The following is a 27,099-nucleotide window of genomic DNA, read 5'->3' on the forward strand; positions in this document are numbered from 1 at the left end:
TCTACGTTTATGTATAATTTGTTGCACAGCCCAAGAAAATTAATATTGAAGAGCTAAGAGCCCAAAGTTAATAACGACAATATTCTGGGGTGGGCTGACCTTTCTTGGTCCCCTTTACCCTCAAGGAAAGGCTCATTTTCTGTGCAGGAGGTTGAGACCGGGCAGAGAATAGTTGCCTAGAGATTTTTCGAGTTTGGAGGCAGAAGTGAATGCACAGTTAGCAAGGCAGCCAGGGCTTGAGGTGCCAAGGTCGTAAAGTAAAGGGAACTGCAGAAAAGTGAGCCCCGACGATCTGTACTACTGTGTGTTGCGTTTGTCCTCGAGGAATTTGCCACACCATAGATGAGCCTGGGTCTCGAAGCCAAGAAAGTAAGCAGAAAATAGTTGCTAAGAGGCTGCCTGATTAAACAGCCTGAACAGTCTAACAGAGCTGAGGAGGTAAAACTGCACATCAGGGTGTGGCAGGAAACAAGGGCCCTGATGAACAGTTCAGGTTTTTAGCCTGAGATCCTGCAGTGCCAAGCCCCAGATATAAGGACAGCCCTTAGAAAGCCTGGAGTTTCCCTCAAATCACCTCAAATCCTGATTGGATCAAGTTTTTTGCCCCAAGTCTGTTGTCTAGAGGGAAATGAAATCATGTCTGGGGAAGCTGGAAATAGAAAATAAAGAGAAAATTAGAGAAAGTCAGTGAAATCAAAATCCAGTTCTTTGAATAAACTATAGTACATCTGTGTGGTGGAATATTACACCGTCATGAGAGCAAACACACACACATTCGTGGTTTTGTATTTATTTGTTGACCTTAAGCATCTTCCCGATGAAAGAATCAAGTAACAAACCCATTTATACCATATGATCCCAACTTTGTGATCAGACATGAAGTGGTGTTTTGCACGATATGTGTGAATGGCGGTTGTTTTCAGGTGCACGTATTACATGTGCCTTTTATCTTCTTCAGACGGTTTTATTCTTTATATATTCTGCATTGTGCTTTTAATAATGAACATACGCCTTTATAATCAGAAACAATTACAAGATGTTTCTTATTTATAAAAACGAAAAGCAACGTATCTCTGAAGTTAGAGCCTCAGGAGCAAAATAGCTTTTCATAGCGTAACTGGGAGCCACCCCAGAAGAGCAGGAGGAAGGTGTTCTCACATTTAAGGTTGGCAGAAATCCTTAAAACAAACGGAGCGGGACACACAACGTCAGACCGTGGGCCTCTCTTCCCAGGAGTGAACAGCAGCGCCCTCCCGGCACTGTTATCCGAGTCATGTGAGGGGACGTCTCAGAGGGCCTGCGTGTCTAGAGCTCAGTCCTTGCTGTGCTGTGGAGGGTCCCCAGGCCACACCTGTCGTCACCGACTCTGCAGGGACGGAGCCTGAGCATCTGCATTTTTTAAAGCCACTCAAGAAATCCTGACGATCCTTGAGAGGTGAGGACTTAAAGCTCTTAAGTTGAAGAAGCCTGAAAATGAACCCATTAACTAACTAGAGGAAGGCATTCTTCAGTTCTGCAGTCAAGGGATTCAGAGCACCAGATGAAACAAAACAAAAAAAATTTATTCAAGAAAAAGAGAAACCTTCCCTTTCCTCACTAGAAACCTCGTAAACTTCCTGAATTTCTGAAACATTTGGGAAAATGTTTGGGGCAAACTGTTCGGTCATGGCTTTCTTTTTTCACCCTCCATCCACGTCCCAGGCCAAGCCACTTGCTTAGTGGGGAGGATGAAAGGTTGGGTGTAATGGATCATTTTCCTTCAAAGTCCCATCTGGAGATGGTGAAAGCCAAGAATTAGGAGAACAGCCCGACCTCCTCTCCACGGGGACTCACTCATACAGACTTGAACGGTTCAATGCTTGCCTCCCACTTCCTTGCTCCTTAGGTCAGAGGTGAGGGGAGTACGGTGTTTTGCTGCCCCCTCCCCCTCGGCCACCGGGCACAGGAAGCCATCAGCAGGCACAGGAAGCTATCGTCTCCTCATTTCTCTCAGCTGGGTTAGTTTAGCGTGATGACGAGTGAGTCCCAGGACTAGAAGGAAACGCGAGTGTGCTCACCACTGACCCCTCACAGATGGGGACCGGCAGGGGCCCCTGGTCCATACCAAGGAAGCATATTCATTTTCTTGCATTAAAATAGCCTTCCTTCATAATATCAGAGGGCAGATAAATACTCTAATCTGAAATCTTGGAATATATGCATGTGTGTGTGTGTGTGTGTGTGTGTGTGTGTATAAAATACATAATCTCATTAGCAAAGACTCATCTACAAGTTAACACTGCATGCCTTAGGATGAGTTTGAGGAGCTTTATATGTATTTGCTTTTTTTCCAATTAATTAAATTAGCTTTGACTTCCACGTGAGTAAGTGAAAGTTGCTCAATTGTGTCCGACTCTTTGTGACCCCATGGACTAGCCCACCAGGCTCCTCTGGGATTCTCCAAGCAAGTAGGTTGCCTTTTCCCTTCTCCAGGGTATCTTCCTGACCCAGGGATCGAGCTTGGGTCTCCTTCATTGCAAGTGGATTCTTTACTGTCTGAGCATGAGGGAAGCCCCATGTGAGGCTGTAGAGTGAAATGATTTGCAAGTGGATGGCACCCACTCCAGTACTCTTGCCTGGAAAATCCCATGGATGGAGGAGCCTCGTAGGCTGCAGTCCCTGGGGTCGCTAAGAGTCGGACACGACTGAGTGACTTCACTTTCACTTTTCATGCATTGGAGAAGGAAATGACAACCCACTCCAGTGTTCTTGCCTGGAGAATCCCGGGGAGCCTGGTGGGCTGTCGTCTATGGGGTCGCACAGAGTCGGACACGACTGAAGTGACTTAGCAGCAGTAGCAAGAGAATATAAAAACTTGTTTCGTTTACATTTCAAAGATCGGTCACTGAAATTTAAATACAAGCTTCTTGAGAGATTGTTGGAAGAAGAAGGGGAGGGACTACATATCTTTCCCCTTGTGTATGGTTTGAACTGATGTTTTCTGGCAAATGATGATAGCTCTAAGTAGACTCTTGAAACATTCTGCTAACTTTCTCTGATTGACTGACTGCCTTTCTTCATATCACTGGGGATGTAATATGACATTTCTGCATCTTAATCCCAGGCAGATGAGTCAGTATGACTTTGTGCTTTAATGTCAGAATAAAACATTGCCATTAGTGTCTGAAGACAGAGAATATTTTTCATCTTTTTTAAAGTGCTTACCTCAAAAAACTGTTGTCAAATGCTGATACAAATTTCTAGGTTGTGTTTTCTTCATTTTATGAGTTTCTTGTTGGAATTACATTGGCTAACTGCACAAATGGCACGGTGGGATGGATTCAGTACACCTGTGCTAGGAAGTCATTTAAACCCCTGGAAAGGTCAGTATTGGTGGCTAAGGGAATCCTGCTTGGCAGCATCACAAAACTGTGAGCTAAGTTCTCTGGAGTAGCAGCTTTCAAACTGTAAGTAGTTTGGGATTTTTAACAGAATTCATTTCCAGACCTGCACTTGCATCCGTGCTCTGAACTCTGTACTTCAGGGCAGAGTTCTCACTTCTCCCTTCTCACTCTATAATAGAAAGGCCTGCACTCTACTACCCCTAATCTCACTAGGATACATTGCTCTGGGTAGAAAGCCCCCTGCTGCTGCTGCTGCTAAATTGCTTCAGTCGTGTCCGACTCTGTGCGACCCCATAGACGACAGCCCACTAGGCTCCTCCGTCTCTGGGATTCTCCAGGCAAGAATTCTGGAGTGGGTTGCCATTTCCTTCTCCAATGCATGAAAGTGAAAAGTGAAAGTGAAGTCGCTCAGCCGTGCCTGACTCTTAGTGACCCCATGGACTGCAGCCCACCAGGCTCCTGAGTCCGTGGGATTTTCCAGGCAAGAGTACTGGAGTGGGTTGCCATTGCCTTCTCCGAGAAAGCCCCCTAGGCACAAAATAAAAGATCCATTCAAAATCTTGGTATCAGCCATGGGAAGTGACCAGCTAGAAATCTTTATGTAAATCAGGTGGTTTCCAGTTCTTTGCTGTCAACAAAATTGAAGGATGATGCAATGGAGTTATTAGCTGACAGATCACTAAACATCATTTTATATGAATAAACTACATTGTAATTTTTGGCGTGTAATTCAGAGGATTTAAAAGAATTAAATGACAGTACTATAATATTGATAATATTTCCATTTCCATCTACTTACTGAGGTGCTTACATATTGGATTAGCAAAATTAAAATAACAAAAAGTAATATTCATCTTTGAATATATAGAAACATTGTATAAAGCTCCACTAATTTCACTGAGCTGAGTTTCCAATAAAATACTTTCTTATAATCAATAACTATCAAAACATCTCATATAAAACTCTTATTTTGACTTATTGTGCTTTCATAATAATTATGATAAATCAATTGAGACTATTTTAACATTTATATCTTTAGAGTCAAAGGAAATTTTTTAAAATAATTTATATATATATACATTTTTGCCAAGAAGTATGATAAGATTATTAATGACTTTTGAGAATTGTGGGCATGGTTTAAGGAGGAAAAACAGTGACTTAACCTTCAGCTTGTTAAAAATGAGCTCATTTCTCTATTTTTTAAGAGAATGATGATAGGTGTTAAATCACTGTGGTATTTGGATTCATTTGGATGGATCAAAAGGGTGATTTAGCAGTTTAAAATTTTTTACAGTATACTGCAGTTACATGTTTTATGACTATTTAAACTGTCAAAGCATAACTCAAAATGTTAAGAACATAATTACCATACAAACAGATGAATCAACGTTAACCCATTAAAGAAGGGACCGACACGAGACAAAGTTTTTTTGTTGGCGGGGGTATATTGAGGGGGTGGTTTGCATGCAAGATCTTAGTTCTCCAAGGGTTGAACCCATACCTTCTGCAATGGAAATACCGAGTTTTAACCGCTGTATGGCTAGGGAAGGCCCAGCCATTTTTAAAAAGTTATCAGACTCTGGGGTTTTATGTAGTTAGTAAGAGAAGGAATGATGAAACAAGACTATTAAATTAGAAACAAAACTGGCTAATTCCTATATTGCATTAAAATCATGACCCTTAAGGTTATCTGCTCTAGCAGACAGAAGAAAAATCAATGCACCTTATTGTTTTTATACAAGCTAACCTCTAATTTTACAGAAATGTAAAATTGTAAAATGACTGGACTCTAATCAAGTGTAAAACTAAGTCAAACTTCCATTCCCTGAAACAGTCAGATTGCCTTAAAACTAACTTGTTAAAAAATACTCTTAGCAAGATATTAAAAGTTCACAAAATCATCACTACCATCTTTCTAGATTTCATTATCCTTCCATTAAAAATTAATTTTTTTAAAAGTTCGTAGAATCATCTTTATCTTATTCTCCTGGGAAAGCTTATGATGAGATAGTTTAAATGTTAACTTGAAAAGGTAAGAATAATGTAATTTTTCAAAATTCTTTTAAGGGCTACATGAACAATAATGCTCTAAGTGTAAGTATGTGGTTTATGTTTAGCCATGTTTTAGAGGACGACAATGGCACCCCACTCCAGCACCCTTGCCTGGAAAATCCCATGGACGGAGAAGCCTGGTGGACTGCAGTCCATGGGGTCATGAAGAGTCGGACACTTACCTCACCTTCACTTTTCACTTTCATGCACTGGAGAAGGAAATGGCAACTCACTCCAGTGTTCTTGCCTGGAGAATCCCAGGGACAGCAGAGCCTGGTGGGAGTCAGACATGACTGAAGCGACTTAGCAGCAGAGGATTAGTAGGCTGTTTCTGCCCAGATTTATGTGTATTTTCTAAGAACAAGTACATAAAGAATAGCACAAGGATCAAACTCAGAAAATTTAACATAGGAGCTGATCCATAAATTTCATCATTTATTCTAGTCAAGTCCTTTATAAGCTGTTTTCCCTGACATCCAATATTTGAGGCTGTGTGATACTTACCAAAAGAATTCTCTGATCATTCCCATTTATATAGATAGAAAACAATCTGTGTGGGAATGGATCTCAAGGGCATGAAATCACAGTGGAAGGAATGTAAAATTGGATAAGGCTGAGATGGGCTTGCAAAGCACAATTCTGAATACAATGTTTTAGCTGGAACAGAGAGGAAGAGCTCTTTTTGGTGGATTGTCTGAAATATGGACTAACGATGGCATATGCCAGGACTGCCTTGGTGGACTGCAGAGAAAGGCATCCAAGATTGAGGGATGTTGGAATGTTAAAGTGGATTTATCATATAGACCCTGCTCTCCCACCTTGAGTGGGACCGGAGAGCACACTATTACTGTCAGTTCAGTTTATTCATCTCCCTTGGCTCTTGTCTTGTTGTAACAAAGATTTGAAACGACAGACTAACCTACAACTAGAGCAGATGGGATTTCTCTGCTCTTGTCTCATCCTAGCAAGCATTTGAAACAACTAATTATAGCTCAAGTAGGCAGGATTTATTAAAGAGGCAGCAGACAGTGTACCCTCAAGTTTCTTGTCTCGACAGACTACTTACAGTTCCAGTAGGCAGCAGATAGTGCACTGGGACTGACCCCATAGGAGTGGCTCCCTCTTGCTTCCCATCTTATAGGTTCTGTCTCTTCTCTCTGGAACCCGATTGGTTCAGCCTTATACAAAATAGGGCTGTACCCACCACCAATCAGGGAAGGGAATGCCAAGGGGCATAGGCTTAAGGCCAATCAGAGGAGGGGAGCTGTTTGGGGCATGTTTATCCTGTCAGAGGTTCTCAGACCAGTCCTTGGCTTCCTCTTTCACAGCCTTTTTCTTTTGTTTACCCAATGAGTGGTTCTTCTAGCCACCATCTTGGACTCGCTTTTCTGTTCTAACTACCTTAACATTACCATGATCGTGGACGATGGATTTGGTAGGGGGCCGCAGCATCCCTGAACTCTGTGTGGTTGCTCTTCTTGGGCAGAAATTGCAGTGGGATCCACTACCAGACAGCTGGAGTCTCTAAATGCAGTGTGATTTATGGGGTCCCAGGGGTGGCAGAGGCCAGGAGGTGGCACCTAACTGGGAAAGGTGGAAAATATTTAAAGTGACCCCCACACCCCCAAAGACACCAGCATATTTTCTTTTTCCTCCAGCGTTCAGTAACACGGGCTTGTTCTTTGTATTTCTGTACTCGGTAGGGACTTCTCTTCTGAGGTGATTTTTGTGTGTGCTACAGCGACTAGCCACCCGATCTGCTCCCTTTTCTTTTCAGAGTCACCATGGGATTCTGGCTCCTCCATCTTCTGTAGAAGCAGTATCTCCAGGGAACGGTTCTGAGTTATCACAGTGTTTTTCTAACCTGTGCTCCCCCTCCCCACAGTTGGCTGTTACCAGTCGAGCCTTCCTAACTCTCTGTGGGCCTGTCTGATCTGACCTGAGGTACCACATGGCCCACAGATGCCTGGCAGTTTCCTCAGGGATTTGGTATTTGGTTCTCTGCTCCCTCAAAGTGCAAATAATAGAACTTAAATGCAATCATTTGAAAACAGTTGTAAGAAATAGAAACTTGAATGGTCCATTTTTAAGACAACATTGATGCCTGGACTCTTTAGATAAAGTTGAGGTTTGGGGAGGGAGATCAGACTGGATCCTGAAGAGACAGGACTCCACCTGTGGCCTGTGCCCTGGCAGTGAACTTGCCTGATGGCTTGTGGATGTGATGCAGCTCATGTGCCTGGAGGGTCCCTAAGTAAACAGGATGTTGGGGAAGGGACAAACTAGCAAGAAAATCTTTGTTGAAAAATGAGGATGTAAGTTGGGAAGGGAGAAAGAACGATATCCTGTAAGGAAATAATGAAACTTAGGTGACATCTAGAAAGATTATACATCCCATAGTACTCGGGCAATGAGGAACTGGGGGGAGGGACCTGCGTGTTAGGAAACAAATTGCTTGTTGTAACTGCCCTGAGGGTGCCTGCCCACCAGACACCCGATCTTGCAAGACCATCATTAAATGTGTCATTTCTGCTGTGCTTTGTGTCTCTAAGTCCATCCCTTGGTTTTGGGCTGGTGAGCGTGTTTCTCAGTTACTTTTCTTCTTTTGAACTCCCAGGTTTCCTGCCAGAAAAACACATTCGTAAGTCTCATAGTGAGGGCTCGTGTCATCCATGGCACACAATGCAAAAGCGGAACTTTTCTTGTTAAGTTGTGCTTTTCAGAATATCCCTGTTTAAATCCATCTTTCACTCTTAGTGGGAATTGCAGTTGAAATCATCTCTTGGAATAGAATTCCCCATGAAAGTGGCAATGAACTCAATTTTTGCAAAGGCTTCTAAAACTGTTTGTTGGAAGTCTATTTAAATTTAGCTATGATTTCATCCATAAGGTCATTTCCCTTACCTGTAGTTCCTAAAGAGCCACTGTGGAAATTTTCTAAATTAGCTAGTGCTGAGCATCTTAAGGGCCAATCCAGAGACCTTATCCTTGGAAATAGTAAGAAACAGTAGCATAATAAAAGAGGCTGGCTTCCAGCCATCACCAGGCGGTTCTCACGTCACCCTGTTGCCAGCATTTCTCTGAGGTGCTCCACCTTCCGTAACAAAATGTGAGAACACCAGGAGGTGATGATCGTGTGCAAACTGACATGATGAGCTGTTACAGAAATGTCAGGGGGCCTCTTGTCCGTAGGTTCCACGTGTCCTGTGTGATGACAGGGAGAAGTGTGTTCAGCTGTAAACTAAAAACAGTTTTAGGACAATGTCAGTTGCATTCAAGTTGTACAAAAACGCATGCAGAGTTGATTTGGCAGAGAAAGCATTTGTCACACACGTAGCGTCATCATCCACGGAGCCCAAGGTAGCACAGAACAGAAACACACCCAAGTAAATCTGACTTCAAGGAAGAACAGAGCCTCGAATGGTGTGGTGGACAGAACCACGGTCCCCAGAAATGCCCACATCCTCATCCCTCAGGGCCTGTGAACACGTCACCTCAGGTGGCAAAAGGTGTGCAGATGTGATGAAGGTAAAGACTTTGAGACGGGGAGGGTATCATGGGCTTTCCAGTGATTACACTGGGCTTTCCAGTGATTACACTGGAGAGGGAGGCAGGAGGGCCAGAGGTGGAGAGAGGTTTAAACATGATGACACGCTGCCATCTTTGAAGATGGAAGCAGGAGCCAGGAGCCGAGGGGTGCAGGTGCAGGTGGCATCCAGGGGTTGCAGGGAAATAGATCCCTCGCTTAAAGGGAAGGAGATGAGTCCCCTGCTGTAAGCTCCAGGAGGAAAGCAGCCCTGATGACACTTGATGAGCCTGTGAGACCCGTTCCAAACATCTGACCCCCAGAACTCTAAGCTAATAACTGATGTTGTTTTAAGCCGCTGAGTTGTGGTCATTTGTTACAGCAGCAGTAGGAATCTAATACAGATGGCAAATCCTCAGCTAGGTGAAAAGTTCCCGTGTTCCATCTCATATTCCTCCCAGTTGGAAGTTGAAACTTTGGGTATATAGTTTACAGAGTGCCCCAAAAGTCCAAGTATGTGTTTTATGGTATTATGTTTTCAGAGAGTATTATGATTCTGTTGCCTAATGCAAAAAGGAAATTGAATTTTTAATCCTTTGGGTCCTTGGAAAACCATGTGAAGTGAGCCCCATTACAACTCTTCTATACCAAAGGTATGTGCAGCTTTCCAAGCAAATAATTTGCACCTTTGTTAGAACTAGCAACCCAAGCTAAATCTTGCCAAGGATAGCTCATGCTATTTTTCCCCCAAGATTTCCTGTTGGCAACTTTACTAAATCCCTTTTGCTTCGAAATTTTAAAATGTCCTATATCCTTTATTTCTAAGGTTTTTTTTTTTTCAATTATAAGAGCTATTTACAAATAGCACAGAAAAATTGTAAGTTAGATATATGGCTCTATCAATTTTTTTGTTTTACTAGGGAAATTTATCAGAATTAGGAAGATAAGGAGCAAAATGGCATGAATAATTTTCAAACAAGACACAGCTTTAATGTAGGTTTCTATATATTGTGCTGGGTATTCTCATTGATTATATCATTTAACTCATCTATTCCTCACAACAACCCTAAAAGGTAGGAACTGTGGTTCTATGCATTTTACAGAAGAGAACACTGAGGTGTAGAGAAGTTAATCAACTTGTTCAGCATTACATAGTAAGTTGTAGAGTCAGGATTAAAATCCAAGTTTTATGACTTTGGGCTTCCCAGGTAGCTCAGACAGTGAAGAACCCACCTGCCAATGCAGGAGACCTGGGTTCGAGACCTGGGTTCAATCCCTGGGTCAGAATGACCCCCCGGAGTAGGAAATGGCAACCCACTCCAGTATTCTTTCCTGGAGAATCCCACGGAGAAAGGAGCCTGGTGGGCTACAGTCCACAGGGTTGCAAAGTATCGGAAGCAACTTAGCATGCAGAGTTCAGTCCATGACAATTTATGTTATAGCTCTTATACAACTGTGAAAGGAAAACTAACTGATAAATGCAAACAGCATTCCCAAACAGATAAAACTAATCACATTGATTTACTTCTTTAAGTATAGTTGATTTACAGTGTTGTGTTAATTTCTGCTGTATACCAAAGTGATTTACACACACACGCACACACACACACACACACACATTCTTTCCCATTATTGTTTGTCACAGATATTGAATATAGTTCCCTGTGCTAAAAATATAGCAGGACCTTGTTATTTATCCATCCTATATGGATGGACTAGTACTAGTGCATCTGTTCTCCATGTCTGTGAGTCTGTCTCTGTTTTGTAGATACGTTCATGTCATATTTTATATTCCACATATTTGTTGTTGTTCAGTCACTAAGTTGTGTCTGACTCTCTGTGACCCCATGGACTGCAGCACAACAGGCTCCTCTGTCCTTCACTATCTCCTGGAGTTTGTTCAAACTCATGTCCAGAGTTGGTGATGCCATCCAACCATCTCATCCTCTCCTGCCCTCTTCTTTTGCCTTCATCAGGGTCTTTTCCAATGAGTCAACTCTTCACATTAGGTGGCCAAAGTATGAGAGATTCAGCCTCTGTCCTTCCAATGAATATCCAGGGTTGATTTCCTTTAGGATTGACTGGTTTGATCTCCTTGGTGTTCAAGGGACTCTCAAGAGTCTTCTCCAGCACCACAATTCCAAAGCATCGATTCTTCAGCACTCAACCTTCTTTATGGACCAACTTGCACATCTGTACATGACTGCTGGAAAAACCATAGCTTTGACTATATGGACCTTTGTTGGCCAAGTAATGTCTTTGCTTTTTAATACACTGTCTAGGTTTGTCATTGCTTTTCTTCCAAGGATCAAGCTTCTATTTAATCCCTTATAAAAATGAATCCAAAGTGTGGAAATGGCAAATGATCAAAATAACTGATACTGGAGAAATCCTTAGATGAATTACAGTGTAAACATACATACAGTGAACACTCTGTGGGATTCTGTTATGGAACAGTGAGCTCATGGAGAGGTCCGTGAGAAAAGCTAATCACGGGCCATGAAACGCAACCCCAGAGCACGGCAGCCTCACTGGCTTTCCTCGGTTTCTCAAAGAAGCTGTGATCCCTCCACCACAGAACCTTTGCATCTTCTGTTTCTCTTCCTAAAATGCTCTCCTCCTGACCCTTTACCTGGTTAACTGCTTTTTATTTTTGTATCTCAAATCAAAGCCCAAATCCCTGTCAGCATTTATTAAAGTTCATAATCATGTGAGTTAGTAGCAGCAGTTTGTCTGATTTCTGTCTGGCTGTGCTGAGTCTTTGTTGCTGTGAGGGCTTCTCTCTGGTTGTGGTGACTGGGGGCTACTCTACATTGTGGTGCTCAGGCTTCTCATTGCGGTGGCTTCTCTTTTTGCAGAGCATGGGCTCTAGGGCTCCAGTAGTTGCAGCTCAGTGGTTGTGGCGCACGGGTTCCAGTTGCTCTGTGGCTTGTGAGAACTTCCCAGACCAGGGATTGAACCCATGTCTTCCACAATGGCAGGCAGAATCTTTACCACTGAGCCACCAGGGAAGCCCAGTAGTTTTTTATTCCAATCTGTGCCCTTGGTGATAAATCCTGCAAGAACAATAAACTGTCTGCTTTTGTTTACCATGACATCTCCAGAACCTTAAAACATAAGAGAAAACTTAATATTGATTGAGTGAGCCAAAGTTAACTTTTGTGTCCATAAAAAATTATCTTAAAACCCTTATTACAGTTCTCCTTGTTTCTGAATCCATGAATGAAAGTCAGATGTACTTCAAATTGATTAAACTCAATCTGACAAAATTTTCCAGATTGATAGAGCAGATAATTCATTGTAATTAAGTCTTGAGATTAAGGTCTTTTCAGGATGGAGCACAGATGTGGAAATAGCACCTATGGGGGATAGTTAGTGATAGGGGCCCTCTATTTAGATAGTAGAATCATAGCATTTTAAAGTTCAAACTGCATTTCATTACCAAACTGAGGCCCAGAGACACGACGTGACCAGCCCGAGGTCACATAATAATGAGGCCAGCACAGGACCGTTTAACCCTGTGCTCATTCTGCCCTGATAAAAAAGAAGCAGAGTAACTCCCAATTTGGGTTATAAAATCAGTAGAAACTCGATGGTGGGGTGGGGAGGGGGTGTGGAAATAAGACAGGAAGGTAATCTAGTAAAAATAAATTCTAGGTTTGGGAATGTCTGAAAATATCCAGCAGACTTGCGGGCAGAGAAGCCCAGAATAATACCAGACAGATCTTTAGGTCATTATTTCTTTCTTTGGCCACATAGCAAGCAGGATCTTAGCTCCCAGACCAGGGATCAAGCCCATGCCTCCTGCAGTAGGAGCTCAGAGTCTTTTAACCACTGGACCGCCAAGGGAAGTCCCTCAGGCAGGTCTTTAGCCTAATTTCTTCTCTGTGTACAGAATGACTGAAGTTAAGGTGTTAGTCACTCAGTCATATCTGACCCTTTGTGACCCCAAGGGCTGTAGCCCACCAGGCTCCTTTGTCCATGGGATTTCCCAGGCAAGAATATTGGAGTGGGTTGCCATTCCCTTCTCCAGGGGATCTTCCTGACCCAGGGATCAAACCCAGGTCTCCCGCATTGCAGGCAGATTCTTTACCGTCTGAGCCACCAGGGAAGCCAAAGAATGGCTAGCTGTTTAAAATAAATGTGTGTTTGTGTGTGTGTTTGCTGGTAAGAGATGATCTAGGTGGCATCGCTGAGCCAGTGTTTAGCACAGTGCCTGGCACGAGGTCTTAGTCTCTCCGTCATGCCCCACGCTTTGCTACCCCATGGACTATAGCCTGCCAGGCTCTTCCAGGCAAGAATACCAAAGTGGGTTGTTGCCATTCCCTTCTCCAGGGGATCTTGCTAATCCAGGGATCAAACCTACATCTCCTGCATTGCAGGCAGATTCTTTACTGTCTGAGCCACCAGGGAAGCCCCCTGGCTGTGGTAGTTGCCCAAAATATATCTGCCAAGTGTGAATGAATGAGTGAATGAAAGAAGGAGTAGGCAGGCCATCCTCAGATTCCCCTGACTCACCCGTCTGCCAAAGTGTCACATCACATACTGTGGTGAGCTGATGACACGCCCCCAAAAGATATCCAGATACCCACGTCCTAACCCCTGGACAGTGTCATGTCATACAGGAAACGGAATTTTTCAGATGAGGGGTGATTAAGTACAAGGATTTAGAGACGGGGAGGTAACTACTATCTTGAATCTTGTCTATCCTCTTAATTTTTTTAGATGTGTATCTATATGCATTTATTCTTTCATTTTCCAGTTTCAAGTTACATAAAGGAGATCCAACTGTAAGTTTTATTCTGTGATCTTTTAAAACTTGCTTACCATTGAGACATGTCACGTAGCTGTATTTCACCCATACTAACCACAGCATAATGTGACAAAGACATTCCAGAACCTACCAATTCTCCAGTGCTACTCTGAACATTCTTGTTCAAGCTTATCAGGGCAAGGATGTGTCTCACTAGGGTATGTGCCTCAGGGGAGACCTTCTGGGCCACAGTGTATAAGGATCGTAACTCTTACCAGAGGTATTCCAGAGTTCTAGAACAAAAATTCAAAATTCAGTTTCAGTGAGCCGGTTTTTTCCTTTTTTCACCGCCCAGTACATATTGCTGCTGTAATTTGGTATGTAATCATACTTGCCTTTCATCTCTGTAGAGTTACTTCATGATTAACTCTTGGATTCTAACAGTCATTTATCTGGCTGCATGGGATCTTTAGTTGTGGCATGTGAACTCTTAGCCATGGCACATGGAATCTAGTTCCCTGACCAGGGATGGAACCCAGGCCCCCTGCATTAGGAGCGTGGAGTCTCAGCCACTGGCCCACCAGTTAGGGTTAGACTCCCTAACTCTTGGATTCATGGTCATCTTTAACTGCGCTAGTGTTTTAGAACCAGATGCACGGTTTGGGAAGAGGCTACATGTTCTTGACAGAGGTGAAGGAGCAAAGAGAGTATATAAACAAACTCTAGAGCCAAAATGTCTGGGTTCAAAACCCAGCTCTGCCACTGACTCAGCAGCTGTGTGGCCTTGGGCTGGATACTAAATCCGTGCCTCAGTTACCGCCAGTATAAACTGGGGAACACACTAGTATTCACTTCAGAGGTTGTTGTGAAGGCTCAATAACATAATGTGTGAAACACCTGGAATCGTGCCAAGTATAATAAGCATCACATAAGTGGTTGCCATCATCGTTGTTGTTATTAATGTTGCCATTTACGTGAAGTAAACCTGAGTAAAAAGTCAGACATTCTCAGCAAATAACCCTGTCTCACACTTAACAGAAATGATCAGTGTCAGTACCCACATCTTCATGTCAGCAAATCGAAAAACCTTCCTCTTGACAGTAGACCCTCCTGTCAAGGTTCCTGAAGTGGACTCCTCGGATCCCCCCTCCATAAGGACGCCAGTCCAATCTCTCATCCTTTTCCCTCTACTTATCACTCACATTTCACGTTGACGTCTCCTAGAATCTCCCACCTTAAAATAAAAACTCCCGAGATCCCATGGTTTCCCTCAAACTACCTTAGCCTGTCTTTAAATCATAAAAAGAACTAACTATAGACCGCCCACCCTCTGGAGAAGGAAATAGCAACCCACTCCAGTACTCTTGCTGAGAAAATTCCATGGATGGAGGAGCCTGGTGGGCAACAGTATATGGGGTCACAAAGAGTCAGACACAACTGAGCGACTTGACGACAATAGACCCCTCCAAATGTTTATTCTTGCTCTCTACAGTCTCAGTTCCCACTCTGCTGCCTTTCTGGGAGCCATCTCATCAAGATCACTCCCATGCTGCTAGGTCACACTGTCCCTTCCCCGTCCTCTCCTAATGGGCCTCTTGGCAACACGTGGCACACGACCACTTGCTTCTCAGAACGCTCTTTCCTTGGTTTCCTTTACACAAACCTGTTCCGAGTTTCCCTTCCACCCCCCTGACCCTCTTGCTCAGGCTGACTCTGTTTCCTTCTCTCCCAATGCAATCTTGTCCAGTCCTGTGGGCTTCCAAAATCTTTAAAAATTACGGGTAAGTCCCAAAATTATAACGCTGGCTCTGACTTCTGCACTGAGCTCCAGACTTCCATAGCAACTGTTTATTTGACATCAGCTAGATGTTTAATGATAACCGTGACAACAGCCAAGCAGTCACACGGGCTTGCTCTTGTTTTCGGACATGCCAGATCTGTCCCCACCTTAAAGCCTTCAGGTTTGCCGTCCCCCCTTCCTAGACACTGCACGCATCTCTCTCTGCATTCCTGTGTATTCGGTGGGGTCTTCACTCAGCATCCCTTTCTCAGCGGCCCTCTCTGACCACTCCATCCAAAGGAGTCCCCATGCCCCACCCGGTTCTGTCTCCCTGTTCTCAGTGTCTAATTTAGAACATTTATTATTATTATAAATCATCTTATTACTGGTTTATGTCCTTTTCCCTTGTACCTACCCCAACTCCTTCCAGGAATATGTGTCTTTAAAGTGAAAACATGTGCTAAAAGACTTAATGCCAGAAACAAAGTCTTCCCTTTCTTTCTTTTAATATTTATTTATCTGTCTGTACTGGGTCTTCATTGCAGTACAAAGGATCTTTAGTTGCTGTGTGTGAACTCTTAGTTGCGGCATGTGGGGTCTAGTTCCCTGACCAGGGATGGAACCCGGGTCCCCTGCATGGGGAGTCTTAGCCATTGGACCAGAGAAGTCCCAAAGCCTTCACTTACTATAGATAGAAGGAAAGCATATTTTGCAGGTGACATGTTGATAGAAAGCTAGAGGACATAAAATGATAGCACCTACTGTGTGCCAGGCATTCACGGATGCCGGGGATAACACTGTAAGGAGGACAGACAAGAGGCAAGGGTCGTCCTGGAAGGTCTGACATGTAGTAAGCGTTTAAGAAATAGTTGCTGAATGAATCTGATTGATCCATTTTAGTCCAGGTAAGTTCCATCTCTGATTATGAATAGAAGACAGCAGAAACATTCTTACAAATGTCTACTCTGTTATAAATTTTTGAGGAAAATACAGAAACAATCGCAATGGATATGTTTGTGGAAGCACTGCAGGTATTCAGTAAATCAGGAAACTCAGCACTGATATGTACACACCCGTGCCGAGCATCACTGGCAGTCTAGCACGCCCATGGCCCTTTGTTCCCAAACGGTCTGTAAAGGCTGTGTTTGTGTTTGTATTTCTATTTTGCTACAAAATGTAAAAGTCCTATTTAGTCAGGCAGCTTGCTTTGGCTCTATCAGCAGAAGTGGCTTAAAAGCAAAAATGGCATTCTAGTGACTCCACCTGCAACTCCTTGACAGTGATACCCCAGTATTAAAATAGCCATTTGAAGTAAATTCCTATTTAAAAGGCACAGAAAATATGCAAAGGACAGTGTCTGTCCAGGAAAGTTCAGATTCAAAACTAGTTCTTAAGATACAAACTCTATGAGAATCAGTTCCAACATATTTCCAATTCATTATATAATAAAATAGATAATGGTTTTATAGACCATGTGTAAATACATCTTCAATGTCCATGGTTATCCTTTCAAAAGGATAGGTTTTTAGTTTTCTTTTTAAAAACTGTGTTTACCCAGCTGCCAACCTCCTCCTCTGATTTCATTATTTCCTTTTCCCCATGGCTCTCCCCACTCCCACTCCACACTCATAAATACATTGGAGAAATCAGAAACTTAGGCAAAGTTCTTTTACTTATTGTTAGGCTTACACAGTTCCAAAAAGTAAACATAATTAACAGAATACCTAAAAGTACCAGAGGAGGCGCCCCGGTATCAGCAGAAGGCACAGGTCATCGTAACAGAGAAAGCTTGATGAGACCCTTCACGTGGAGATGCTTCACGTTCAGTCCTGTCAGAGGAACACACTGTTCTCTGAGTGTGACGACGGCAGGCACAAGTAGGAGCTGAAGGCTTTTCTCCACGGGGTCAGGCAGCCCAGCCCTCCAGGTGCGTTATTACAGGACCACGAAGGTGGCTGTGACAGTGACGGTAACAGGAATCCCAGCTATGACAACAGTGCTGATGTCATCAGCAGTAGCTTGTCCAGACGTTTACATCCTTCAGGCGCGTCTCATCCAACCGATCACGCTGGATCCATTCCCCGGACAGACCACAAAATCCACTTTCAGAGAAATGAATCCAGTGTGTTCAGTTATCATTGAAAACACACCAGTCTTGGTATTGGCTGGTTTGGAAAAATGATAAATACTATTGCATTGTTTTGGAAATCCATATAAGCTGCAAGAAAAATGTATCGTTAAAACACAGACATTGGGTACGTTTGGTGGCACAGCTTTAAAACCCTATGCTTGGATATAAAAACATTATAAACAAAATTAATCATTTTTATTTTTTAAAAAGTATTTTACTATGCCAAAATTAGTTTAAGACACAGTAAAATCAAATTTTGTGCAAAGACCTTTAGAAAATGGAATTATATAATTAAATGTTAAATACAGAATAAGCTTTAAAAATTAATAGTGTATTAAATTACTATATATTAAAGCTATGATGTGGAAATTAGTGCAGTTTCAAAATACTGTTTGCAGATTTAATTCCTTAAGAACCCTGGGAAGTTGCCAAATCACCATGCAGCCCTCCCTGACACTGGGGAGGTCCTTTCTGAGTCTGGAGTCATTACGTAATATACAATAAGAATAAAATACCAGGTACAATTAATTTAATATACTTGCTGAGACTTTACACAGAACTCAGTGACTTGAATAAAATACAACGCTGTTTTTTAAATACGAGAACACTTTTCTGGCAGCAGTCAGTACACTTTTGTGTTATAAGTAGGTCATAAAGATAGGGCTTCAGGGAGAAATAGAACACAGATGAACCTTTAAAGAAGCAGAAGACTTCTTATTCTCTTTTTATGAGGCATAAACAGAAAAACAGATAAAACATAACAACCCTGATTACAGACTCCAGGGGATTTTTTCATTTGCTAGACTTTTATGATGTTTTACGAATGATCCTTAATATAGCAGTCTTCCTACTGAGTTACCAGAAAATCATTTCGATCATCAATAGTATGGTTTAAAAGTTGGCCCCATGGTAAGATCCAGGTCAAGACACCTTCTCTTCTTTATTTTATGTATAATGGTGAAGACAGTCACGTCTCTCCAGCCTCATGCCCAGCTGACACGTCCGTTATAATGAAGAGTGAGGACAGGAAGGAGACTTCTGGTACCATTTATTTTTCTGTGACAGAAATAAAGCTGCTGTTTCACAGCTTGAAAAATACACAGTAATCATTGTGTATTACAAGAACTGCATAATGCCAATGCAAGTGATTTTTTTCCCCCAGAAAAGAAAAAAAATCTGTTTTCTCTATGACTTCTTCCCCACCCCCAACTCAAAAATGACATCACACGTCCACCTGCAGTCAGGACGCTTCCAAAGCCGTGTGTTACGCACAGGTGAGCCGAGAGACGCAGCCCAGCAGGACAGCGCAAGTCTCGGCCTCCGACCCGTGCCCGTGGGCCCCGTGCTTCACAGCTCCTCTCTGAGGCCTCTTCGGCTCTGCTGCCTGGCTCGGTCCTCCTCATCGGGCGCCAGCCACGTGAAGTAGACCTTCACGGGATCGATGTTCCAGTGCTTGTGGAAAGACACGGGAACCTGGTGAGACAGGTAGTCCTTAGGGTAATCCACGGGCCGCGCCTGCAGACAGAACAGAGAATCACACCCTCTCACTCACCGGAAACAGTCCTGCTTCAGAATAACATTTAAATGTGTGGATCGACTGCTTTCTTTCCAGAGCTGGTGTTGGTTATGGGAATCTAACAGCAAAGAGGAGAATCCTTTCCAGGAAAATCTGCCTCTAGGCTCTTTGCTTCTGCATCTCCAGGTACTTCCTTACCCCCAGCACAATGCTCCAAACACATCCGCATTCTGCTCCGAGGTTCCACAGCCATGCCCCTGAGAGATCAACCGTGGTAATATGAAAAGGTTTCCTTGGTAAGTCATTGAAGTTACTATTAAAACTTCTGCAGAGAGGCGGAAAAACTTACTTCCCAGGTCTAAAGAAACTCTGGCCATACATGGTGTGTGTACGGCGAGGTGGGGCAAGGCGTTCTGGGGGTTCCCATTGCTCGTCTGCTGTTCTGACGTGGAATCAAGCGTATGTCTTTCAGAGAAGGGAAACACAGGTCTCATCAGGGACAAGGACAGGTCTAGAAAAGGAAACACTGTAGAGACACATGGTTGATGGCTGGATGGCATCATTGACTCAATGGATGTGAGTCTGAGCAAACTCCAGGAGATAATGAAGGACAAGGAAGCCCACTGTGCTACAGTCCATAAGGTCGCAAAGAGACACAGTTTAGTGACTGAACAGTAACAGCAGTAGAGACACGAAGCAAACCTGTGGTGTCCTGGGTCTGCAAATGCAGTGAGGAATGGCTGCAAAGCCATTCAAGGGAAGTGTGGGGGGCCTGACTATCGGGCCATAAGACCAGGTTTGTGATGCTCTAACTCTGGAAATTTGCTAAGATGTTTCAAGCTGCCATTCACACCATCACTGTGTGAGAACTGTGTATGGGATGTAAATCATAGCTCAGTACAGCTGTAAAGCGTCTAAAATAGTTTTAACCTCCATTTGTTGCACTGTTCAGTGAGCTGTCATCTCTACAGATAAGGTTTACATTTTGCCCAACTTACGTCCTCCTGCAGTTTTAAACCATCTCTCTCTGTGTACACAGCGCCCCCTCTGCCTATGTCGATTCTCTTTGGTATTTGGGCCCAGAGGTTGATTATCAGAGGCAGTGCAGGCTTCTGAGCATCACAGATGCTGCTCTGGGTGCACTCTACTTTTCCGGTTTTGTCTTGTTCTTTTCCGTGACCTCATTTATCAGAAATGATTTCGCAAAGAGTCGGACACGTCTGAGCGACTGAACTGAACTGAATGCTTAATAAGCCTGCACTTCACTTCCACGGATGACTCCTGAGATGCAATCAATCACTTCTGGAATCTGCGTCAATAGAGACAAAGGTATTATGGATTTATTTTTTCCTTTTAGATATATCTCCCAACAGTTCATTTTTAAGTGTGAAAAACAAGCAACAATTTTGACACTTTGCTAGATTTGCTGGTTAACATTTTGAATTTTTGGTTAACATTATGAATTTTTACATCTGTGTTCAAGAGAAACGCTGGCCTGTGGTTTACTTTTGTGATATCCCATTTTAATCCCTTTGTTAATTTTTTAGCTATTTTTTAAGTGATCTTCTTAGTGCTTGCTCCTGGGGATACAGCGTGTATCTGTGGCATCATAAACTGAGTTGGGAAACATTCTTGCTGCTTCTTGAATTCAATTTCATCAATGTATAAAGGTTTAAATACATTTTCTATTTCTGAAGAAATAGACTTGCTTAAAAAGTGTGATTCTAGAAATTTCTCCACTTCATTTAAACTGTCTAATTTGTTGGCATAATTTTGGTAGGATATATAATGATGCCCCTTTTTCACTTCTGAGTTTGGCAACTTACATCCTCTCTTATGCAATGCAGGAGACTCAGGATGGATCCCTGGGTGGGGAAGATCCCCTGGAGAAGGGAATGGCTACCCACTCCTGTATTTTTGCCTGGGAAAGCCCATGGACAAGGAAGCCTGGCAGGCTACAGTCCTCAGGGTAACAAAAGAGTTGGGTACAACTTAGCAACTAACCAACAAACAACAGCAAAAACAAAACAACTGGTTTTCTGTTGGTCAAGCTAGTTAAAGGTTTATCAGATCAGAACTAATTTTTGGTTTAACTGATTTTCTGTTTCCTATTTCATTATTTGTGCTCTGATCTTTATTTTTTTTTTATTTTATTTTTAAACTTTACATAATTGTATTAGTTTTGCCAAATATCAAAATGAATCCATCACAGGTATACATGATCTTTAATATTTCTTTTATTCCACATAGTTCAGATTTGATTTTATATTCTTCTGCTCTCAATGTAGAAACTTAGACTAGTAATTTAATATCTTTGTTCCTTCCTAATATCACACAGTCAGACATGACTGAGCGACTAAGCACAACACAGCACAACATGTTTAAAACTATAAGTTTCCTACTAACACTCTATCATGTGAAAGTGAGAGTGTTAGTCGTTCAGTCGTGTCTGACTCTTTGTGACCCTGTGGACTGTAGCCCACCAGCCTCCGCTGTCATAGGATTCTCCAGGCAAGAATACTGGAGTGGGTTTGCCACGTCCTTCTCCAGAGAATCTTCCCGACCAAGGGATCAAACCCGGGCCTCCTGCACTGCAGGTGGATTCTTTACTGTCTGAGCCACCAGGGAAGCACAGCAGAGCACAACATGTTTAAAACCATAAATTTCCTACTAATCACTCTATAGCTGAACTCAAATTTTTGGATATGTTGTGTTCTCATTTTCTAATTTTCCTTATGGTTTTTTTTTCAGCCCAAGGGTTATTTTAAAGCATGTTGTTTAATTTCTAAATATTGGGGGAATGTCTCCATTTTCTGTTGATTCTAATTTCATTCCACTGTTCTTGGGGGTGTACTATGTATGTTTTCAATCCTTTTAAATATATTGGGCAAAACAATATGACTTAGCTTCTGGTCTATCCTAGAGAATATTCCATATACATTTGAAAAAGGAAGTTTATTCTATTGTCAGATGAAATGTTTTTTATGTGACAAGTAGCTAATACTTGTCTGTTTCTCCTTTCAATTCCATTTAGTTCATGTAATGTGAAGATCTGTTAGCTATAAACATGTGTTATATTAATCATTTTTTCTCTTGATGTATTGACCTTTTGTCATGAAATGTCCCACTTTCTGTCTAGTAATATTTCTGTTCTTAAAATGTATTGTTTTGAATATTACTATAGCCACTCAAGCTGTCTTGTGATTTGCATGGTATGTTTTTTTTTTAGTTTTTTATACCATTTTTTAAATTGAAATATACTTAATTTACAGCGTTGCGTTAGTTTCAGGTGTACTGCAAAGTGATTCCCTTTGTTCCAGTGCTTGTGGGAAGATATGTGTCTATACACATACAGATATTTTATGCTCACATTTTTCTTTTTTATACACGTGTATATATATACACAAGCATGTATATACATATGGTCTTTCCAGTGTACTTAATCACTCGCTTATATATTCCAGGTACCACATGGTATCGTTTTCTCTCAGCCCAAAGGATTTTCTTTAGCTTTTTTAAGGGAAGGGAATGTCTGCTAGCCAAAAGTCCTTCTCACTTTTTGTTTATCTGGTAATGGCTTAAAGCTCAGCATTCAGAAAACTAAAATCATGGCATCCGGTCCCATCACTTCATGGAAAATAGATGGGGAAACAGTGTCAGACTTTATTTTGGGGGGCTCCAAAATCACTGCAGATGGTGACTGCAGCCGTGAAATTAAAAGACGCTTACTCCTTGGAAGGGAAGTTATGACCAACCTAGATAGCATATTCAAAAGCAGAGACATTACTTTGCCAACAAAGGTCCGTCTAGTCAAGGCTATGGTTTTTCCTGTGGTCATGTATGGATGTGAGAGTTGGACTGTGAAGAAAGCTGAGCGCCGAAGAATTGATGCTTTTGAACTGTGGTGTTGGAGAAGACTCTTGAGAGTCCCTTGGACTGCAAGGAGATCCAACCAGTCCATTCTGAAGGAGATCAGCCCTGGGATTTCTTTGGAAGGACTGATGCTAAAGCTGAAACTCCAATACTTTGGCCACCTCATGAGAAGAGTTGACTCATTGGAAAAGACTCTGATGCTGGGAGGGATTGGGGGCAGGAGGAGAAGGGGACGACAGAGGATGAGATGGCTGGATGACATCACTGACTCGATGGACGTGAGTTTGAGTGAACTCCGGGAGTTGGTGATGGACAGGGAGGCCTGGCGTGCTGCGATTCATGGGGTTGCAAAGAGTCGGACACGACTGAGCAACTGCACTAAACTGAACTGAACTGCATGTCTTTATTCCACTTTCATTTTGGAAGGATAGTTTTACTGATACAAAATTGTTGGTTAAATTCTTCCTTTTCTTTCTGCCTTCAGGTCTCTATTATTTCTAATGAGACATTAGCCAATAACATTTTAATTTCAATTTTCATTAGGTTTTTTTTATTAAGGTTTTCACTTTCTCATTGCTTTTCAACGACTAAACATGTTCATGTGTAATCTTTTTCTGATTCTCCTGTAAGGGCTCTGTTGAGTTCCTCAGATCAACAGATTGCTTCTTATTACAACATTTGAGAAAATGTTGTTTCTTCTAAAAAAAAAAAAAAAACTGTCCCATTTTTTTCTCCCTTCTCTTTTTAAAAAGAACTCCCATTAAATGTATGTTGATATACTTTATGTTTTACCACTTTGAGGACATGTTCATTTTTCTTTAGTCTCGTTTCTGTTCTTTGGATTAGGTAATTTCTATTCATTTGCCTTCAAACTTACTGATTGTTTCTTTTGCATCTCCAATCTACTGTTAAGTTCATTTAGGTAATTTCTCATTTCATTTGTTGGGTTTTACAACTATAGAGTTTCCATCTGGTTCTTTATGAAAGTTTCTGTCTTTCTATCTTGCTATTCATTGAGTTACTGTAATATTTTCCTTTAATTATTTGATTATAGTTTTTTTTTTTAATTTTTTAATTAGGTGCTTTGAAGCCTTTGTCTGTCAAATCTAATACCTGGTCCCATTCTGAGTCCATTTCTGTTGACTGCATTTCTCCCTGAATATGTTTCTTTGCAACTTTCACCATAATTGGTTGGAAACTGGCTATTTTAAATAATGTTATAGCAACTCACAAATTTGTTCACTTTTACTACTCTTTATAAAAGACTAACTTAGTTGAACTTATACCATAGACTCCTTCTCCCTGGAATGTGTGGCTGCTTTTTTCCTCAAGCTTTAATTCTCATTTTTTAGTATGATTTTCTAGAAGTCACTCCTATGCCTGAGCAACTTAATCTAATCAACTATATTAGATTATAATATAGGCAGAGATTGGACTCAGACATCTCAAGTCCATAAAGCTTCAGTCTACATTTGGATTGCAAAGGACGTTCAAAACTTCAGTGGATTTTCAAACATGCCTTGGCCTTGACTTTCTCTCAGGTTCATCACCATCCCATGCGCATGCACAGAGCTTCCCAGTGGGCCAGAGAACAGCGGCTGGCTTATCCAGCCTTGCCTTCTTTAGTGACTCAGTCGTGTCCGACTCTTTGTGATCCCAAGGACTAGATAGCCTGCCAGACTCCCCTGTCCGTGGGATTTCCCCAGACAGGAAAACTGGAGTAGGTTGCTGTTTTCTCCTCCAGTGGATCTTCCCAACCCAGGGATGGAACCCACATCTCCTGCACTGCAGGCAGATTCTTTACCAATGAGCCACCAGGGAAGCCATCTAGCCCTACTATGCTCTTATTTCCAGGGGATTAGATATTAAACTTCTGACAAATAATTTCTTCACATAATTGAAACTACAATCTCAGGCCAGTGAAGATGCAGGTTTTTCTTGTTTGTTTCCCACCCAAGTTTGACAATTTTAGCTGGCACACCTGTGGGTTTTCATCTCTTTCCCAATCAAGTTCACCCCCTGACAGAAAACTTGTTTGTTTTTTTCCAACCTGGCCCATACTGGTCAAACTGCTGCTCTCTCCAACCAAGCTGGGATGGAAATCAGGTAGGATTGGGGGTTTCAGCCAGAAAGGCTTCAGACTCTGTTGCTCTTACCCCAAACTACAGTAGTTTTTCAGGATTTCAAGCTTCTCGGTGCTTTCTGGTTGACTTCCAGAGTCCTCAAATGGTTACTTTGACAATTTTCTGCACAAGATTCACTGGCCATGCCATACCCATTCAGTTCAGTCACTCAGTCGTGTCCAATTCTTTGCAACCCCATGAATCACAGCATGCCAGGCCTCCCTGTCCATCACCAACTCCCGGAGTTCACACAAACTCATGTCCATTGAGTCGGTGATGCCATCCAGCCATCTCATCCTCTGTCGTCCCCTTCTCCTCTTGCCCCCAATCCCTCCCAGCATCAGAGTCTTTTCCAATGAGTCAACTCTTCACATGAGGTGGCCAAAGTATTGGAGTTTCAGCTTTAGCAGCAGTCCTTCCAAAGAACACCCAGGACTGATCTCCTTTAGAATGGACTGGTTGGATCTCCTTGCAGTCCAAGGGACTTCTCCAACACCACAGTTCAAAAGCAGCAATTCTTCGGCGCTCAGCCTTTTTCACAGTCCAACTTTCACATCCATACATGACTACTGGAAAAACCATAGCCTTGACTGGACGGACCTTTGTTGGCAAAGTAATGTCTCTGCTTTTGAATATGCTATCTAGGTTGGTCATAACTTTCCTTCCAAGGAGTAAGCGTCTTTTAATTTCATGGCTGCAATCACCATCTGCAATGATTTTGGAGCCTAAAAAAATAAAGTCTGACACTGTTTCCACTGTTTCCCCATCTATTTCCCATGAAGTGATGGGACCAGATGCCATAATCTTAATTTTCTGAATGTTGAGCTTTAAGCCAACTTTTTCACTTTCCTCTTTCACTTTTATCAAAAGGCTTTTTAGTTCCTCTTCACTTTCTGCCATAAGGGTGGTGTCATCTGTGTATCTGAGGTTATTGAGATTTCTCCCGGCAATCTTGGTTCCAGCTTGTGCTTCTTCCAGCCCAGTGTTTCTCATGATGTACTCTGCATAGAAGTTAAATAAGCCAGGTGACAATATACAGCCTTGACGTACTCCGTTTCCTATTTGGAACCAGTCTGTTGTTCCATGTCCAGTTCTAACTGTTGCTTCCTGACCTGTATATAGGTTTCGCAAGAGGCCGGTCAGGTGGTCTGGTATTTCCATCTCTTTCAGAATTTTCCACTGTTTATTGTGATTCACACAGTCAAAGGCTTTGGCATAGTCAATAAAGCAGAAATAGATATTTTTCTGGAACTCTCTTGCTTTTTTGATGATCCAGCAGATCTTGGCAATTTGATCTCTGGTTCCTCTGCCTTTCATAAAACTAGCTTGAACATCTGGAAGTTCATGGTTCACATATTGCTGAAGCCTGGCTTGGAGAATTTTGAGCATTACTTTACTAGCGTGTGAGATGAGTGCAATTGTGCAGTAGTTTGAGCATTCTTTGGCATTGCCTTTCTTTGGGATTGGAATGAAAACTAACCTTTTCCAGTCCTGTGGCCACTGCTGTGTTTTCCTAATTTGCTGGCGTATTCAGTGCAGCACTTTCACAGCATCATCTTTTAGGATTTGAAATAGCTCAACTGGAATTCCATCACCTCCACTAGCTTTGTTTGTAGTGATGCTTCCTAAGGCCCACTTGACTTCACATTCCAGGATGTCTGGGTCTAGGTGAGTGATCACACCATTGTGATCACTGGGTGATCACTGGGTCATGAAGCTCTTTTTTGTACAGTTCTTCTGTGTATTCTTGCCACCTCTTCTTAATATCTTCTGCTTCTGTTAGGTCCATACCATTTCTGTCCTTTATCAAGCCCATCTTTGCATGAAATGTTCCCTTGGTATCTCTAATTTTCTTGAAGAGATCTCTAGTCTTTCCCATTCTGTTGTTTTCCTCTATTTCTTTGCATTGATCGCTGAGGAAGGCTTTCTAATCTCTCCTTGCTATTCTTTGGAACTCTGCAT

The 27,099-nt window shown here is 42.3% G+C and overlaps 1 protein-coding gene across 2 annotated transcripts in view; it reads right to left on the reverse strand.

The window, feature by feature from the left end:
* Window positions 1-17,147: 17,147 nt before the first annotated feature.
* The window catches only part of B3GLCT (beta 3-glucosyltransferase), a 120,884-nt gene continuing 110,932 nt past the window's right edge, over window positions 17,148-27,099 (reverse strand). For both annotated transcript variants that reach the window (XM_061434833.1, XM_061434832.1), the window contains exon 15: window positions 17,148-19,140. In XM_061434833.1, coding sequence (XP_061290817.1) covers window positions 18,973-19,140 — 168 coding nt within the window. In that variant the 3' untranslated portion in view covers window positions 17,148-18,972. The remainder of the gene's footprint in view (window positions 19,141-27,099) is intronic.

This window comes from Bos javanicus, chromosome 12, assembly GCF_032452875.1.
Source record: "Bos javanicus breed banteng chromosome 12, ARS-OSU_banteng_1.0, whole genome shotgun sequence".
In the NCBI taxonomy this organism is placed as follows: domain Eukaryota; kingdom Metazoa; phylum Chordata; class Mammalia; order Artiodactyla; family Bovidae; genus Bos; species Bos javanicus.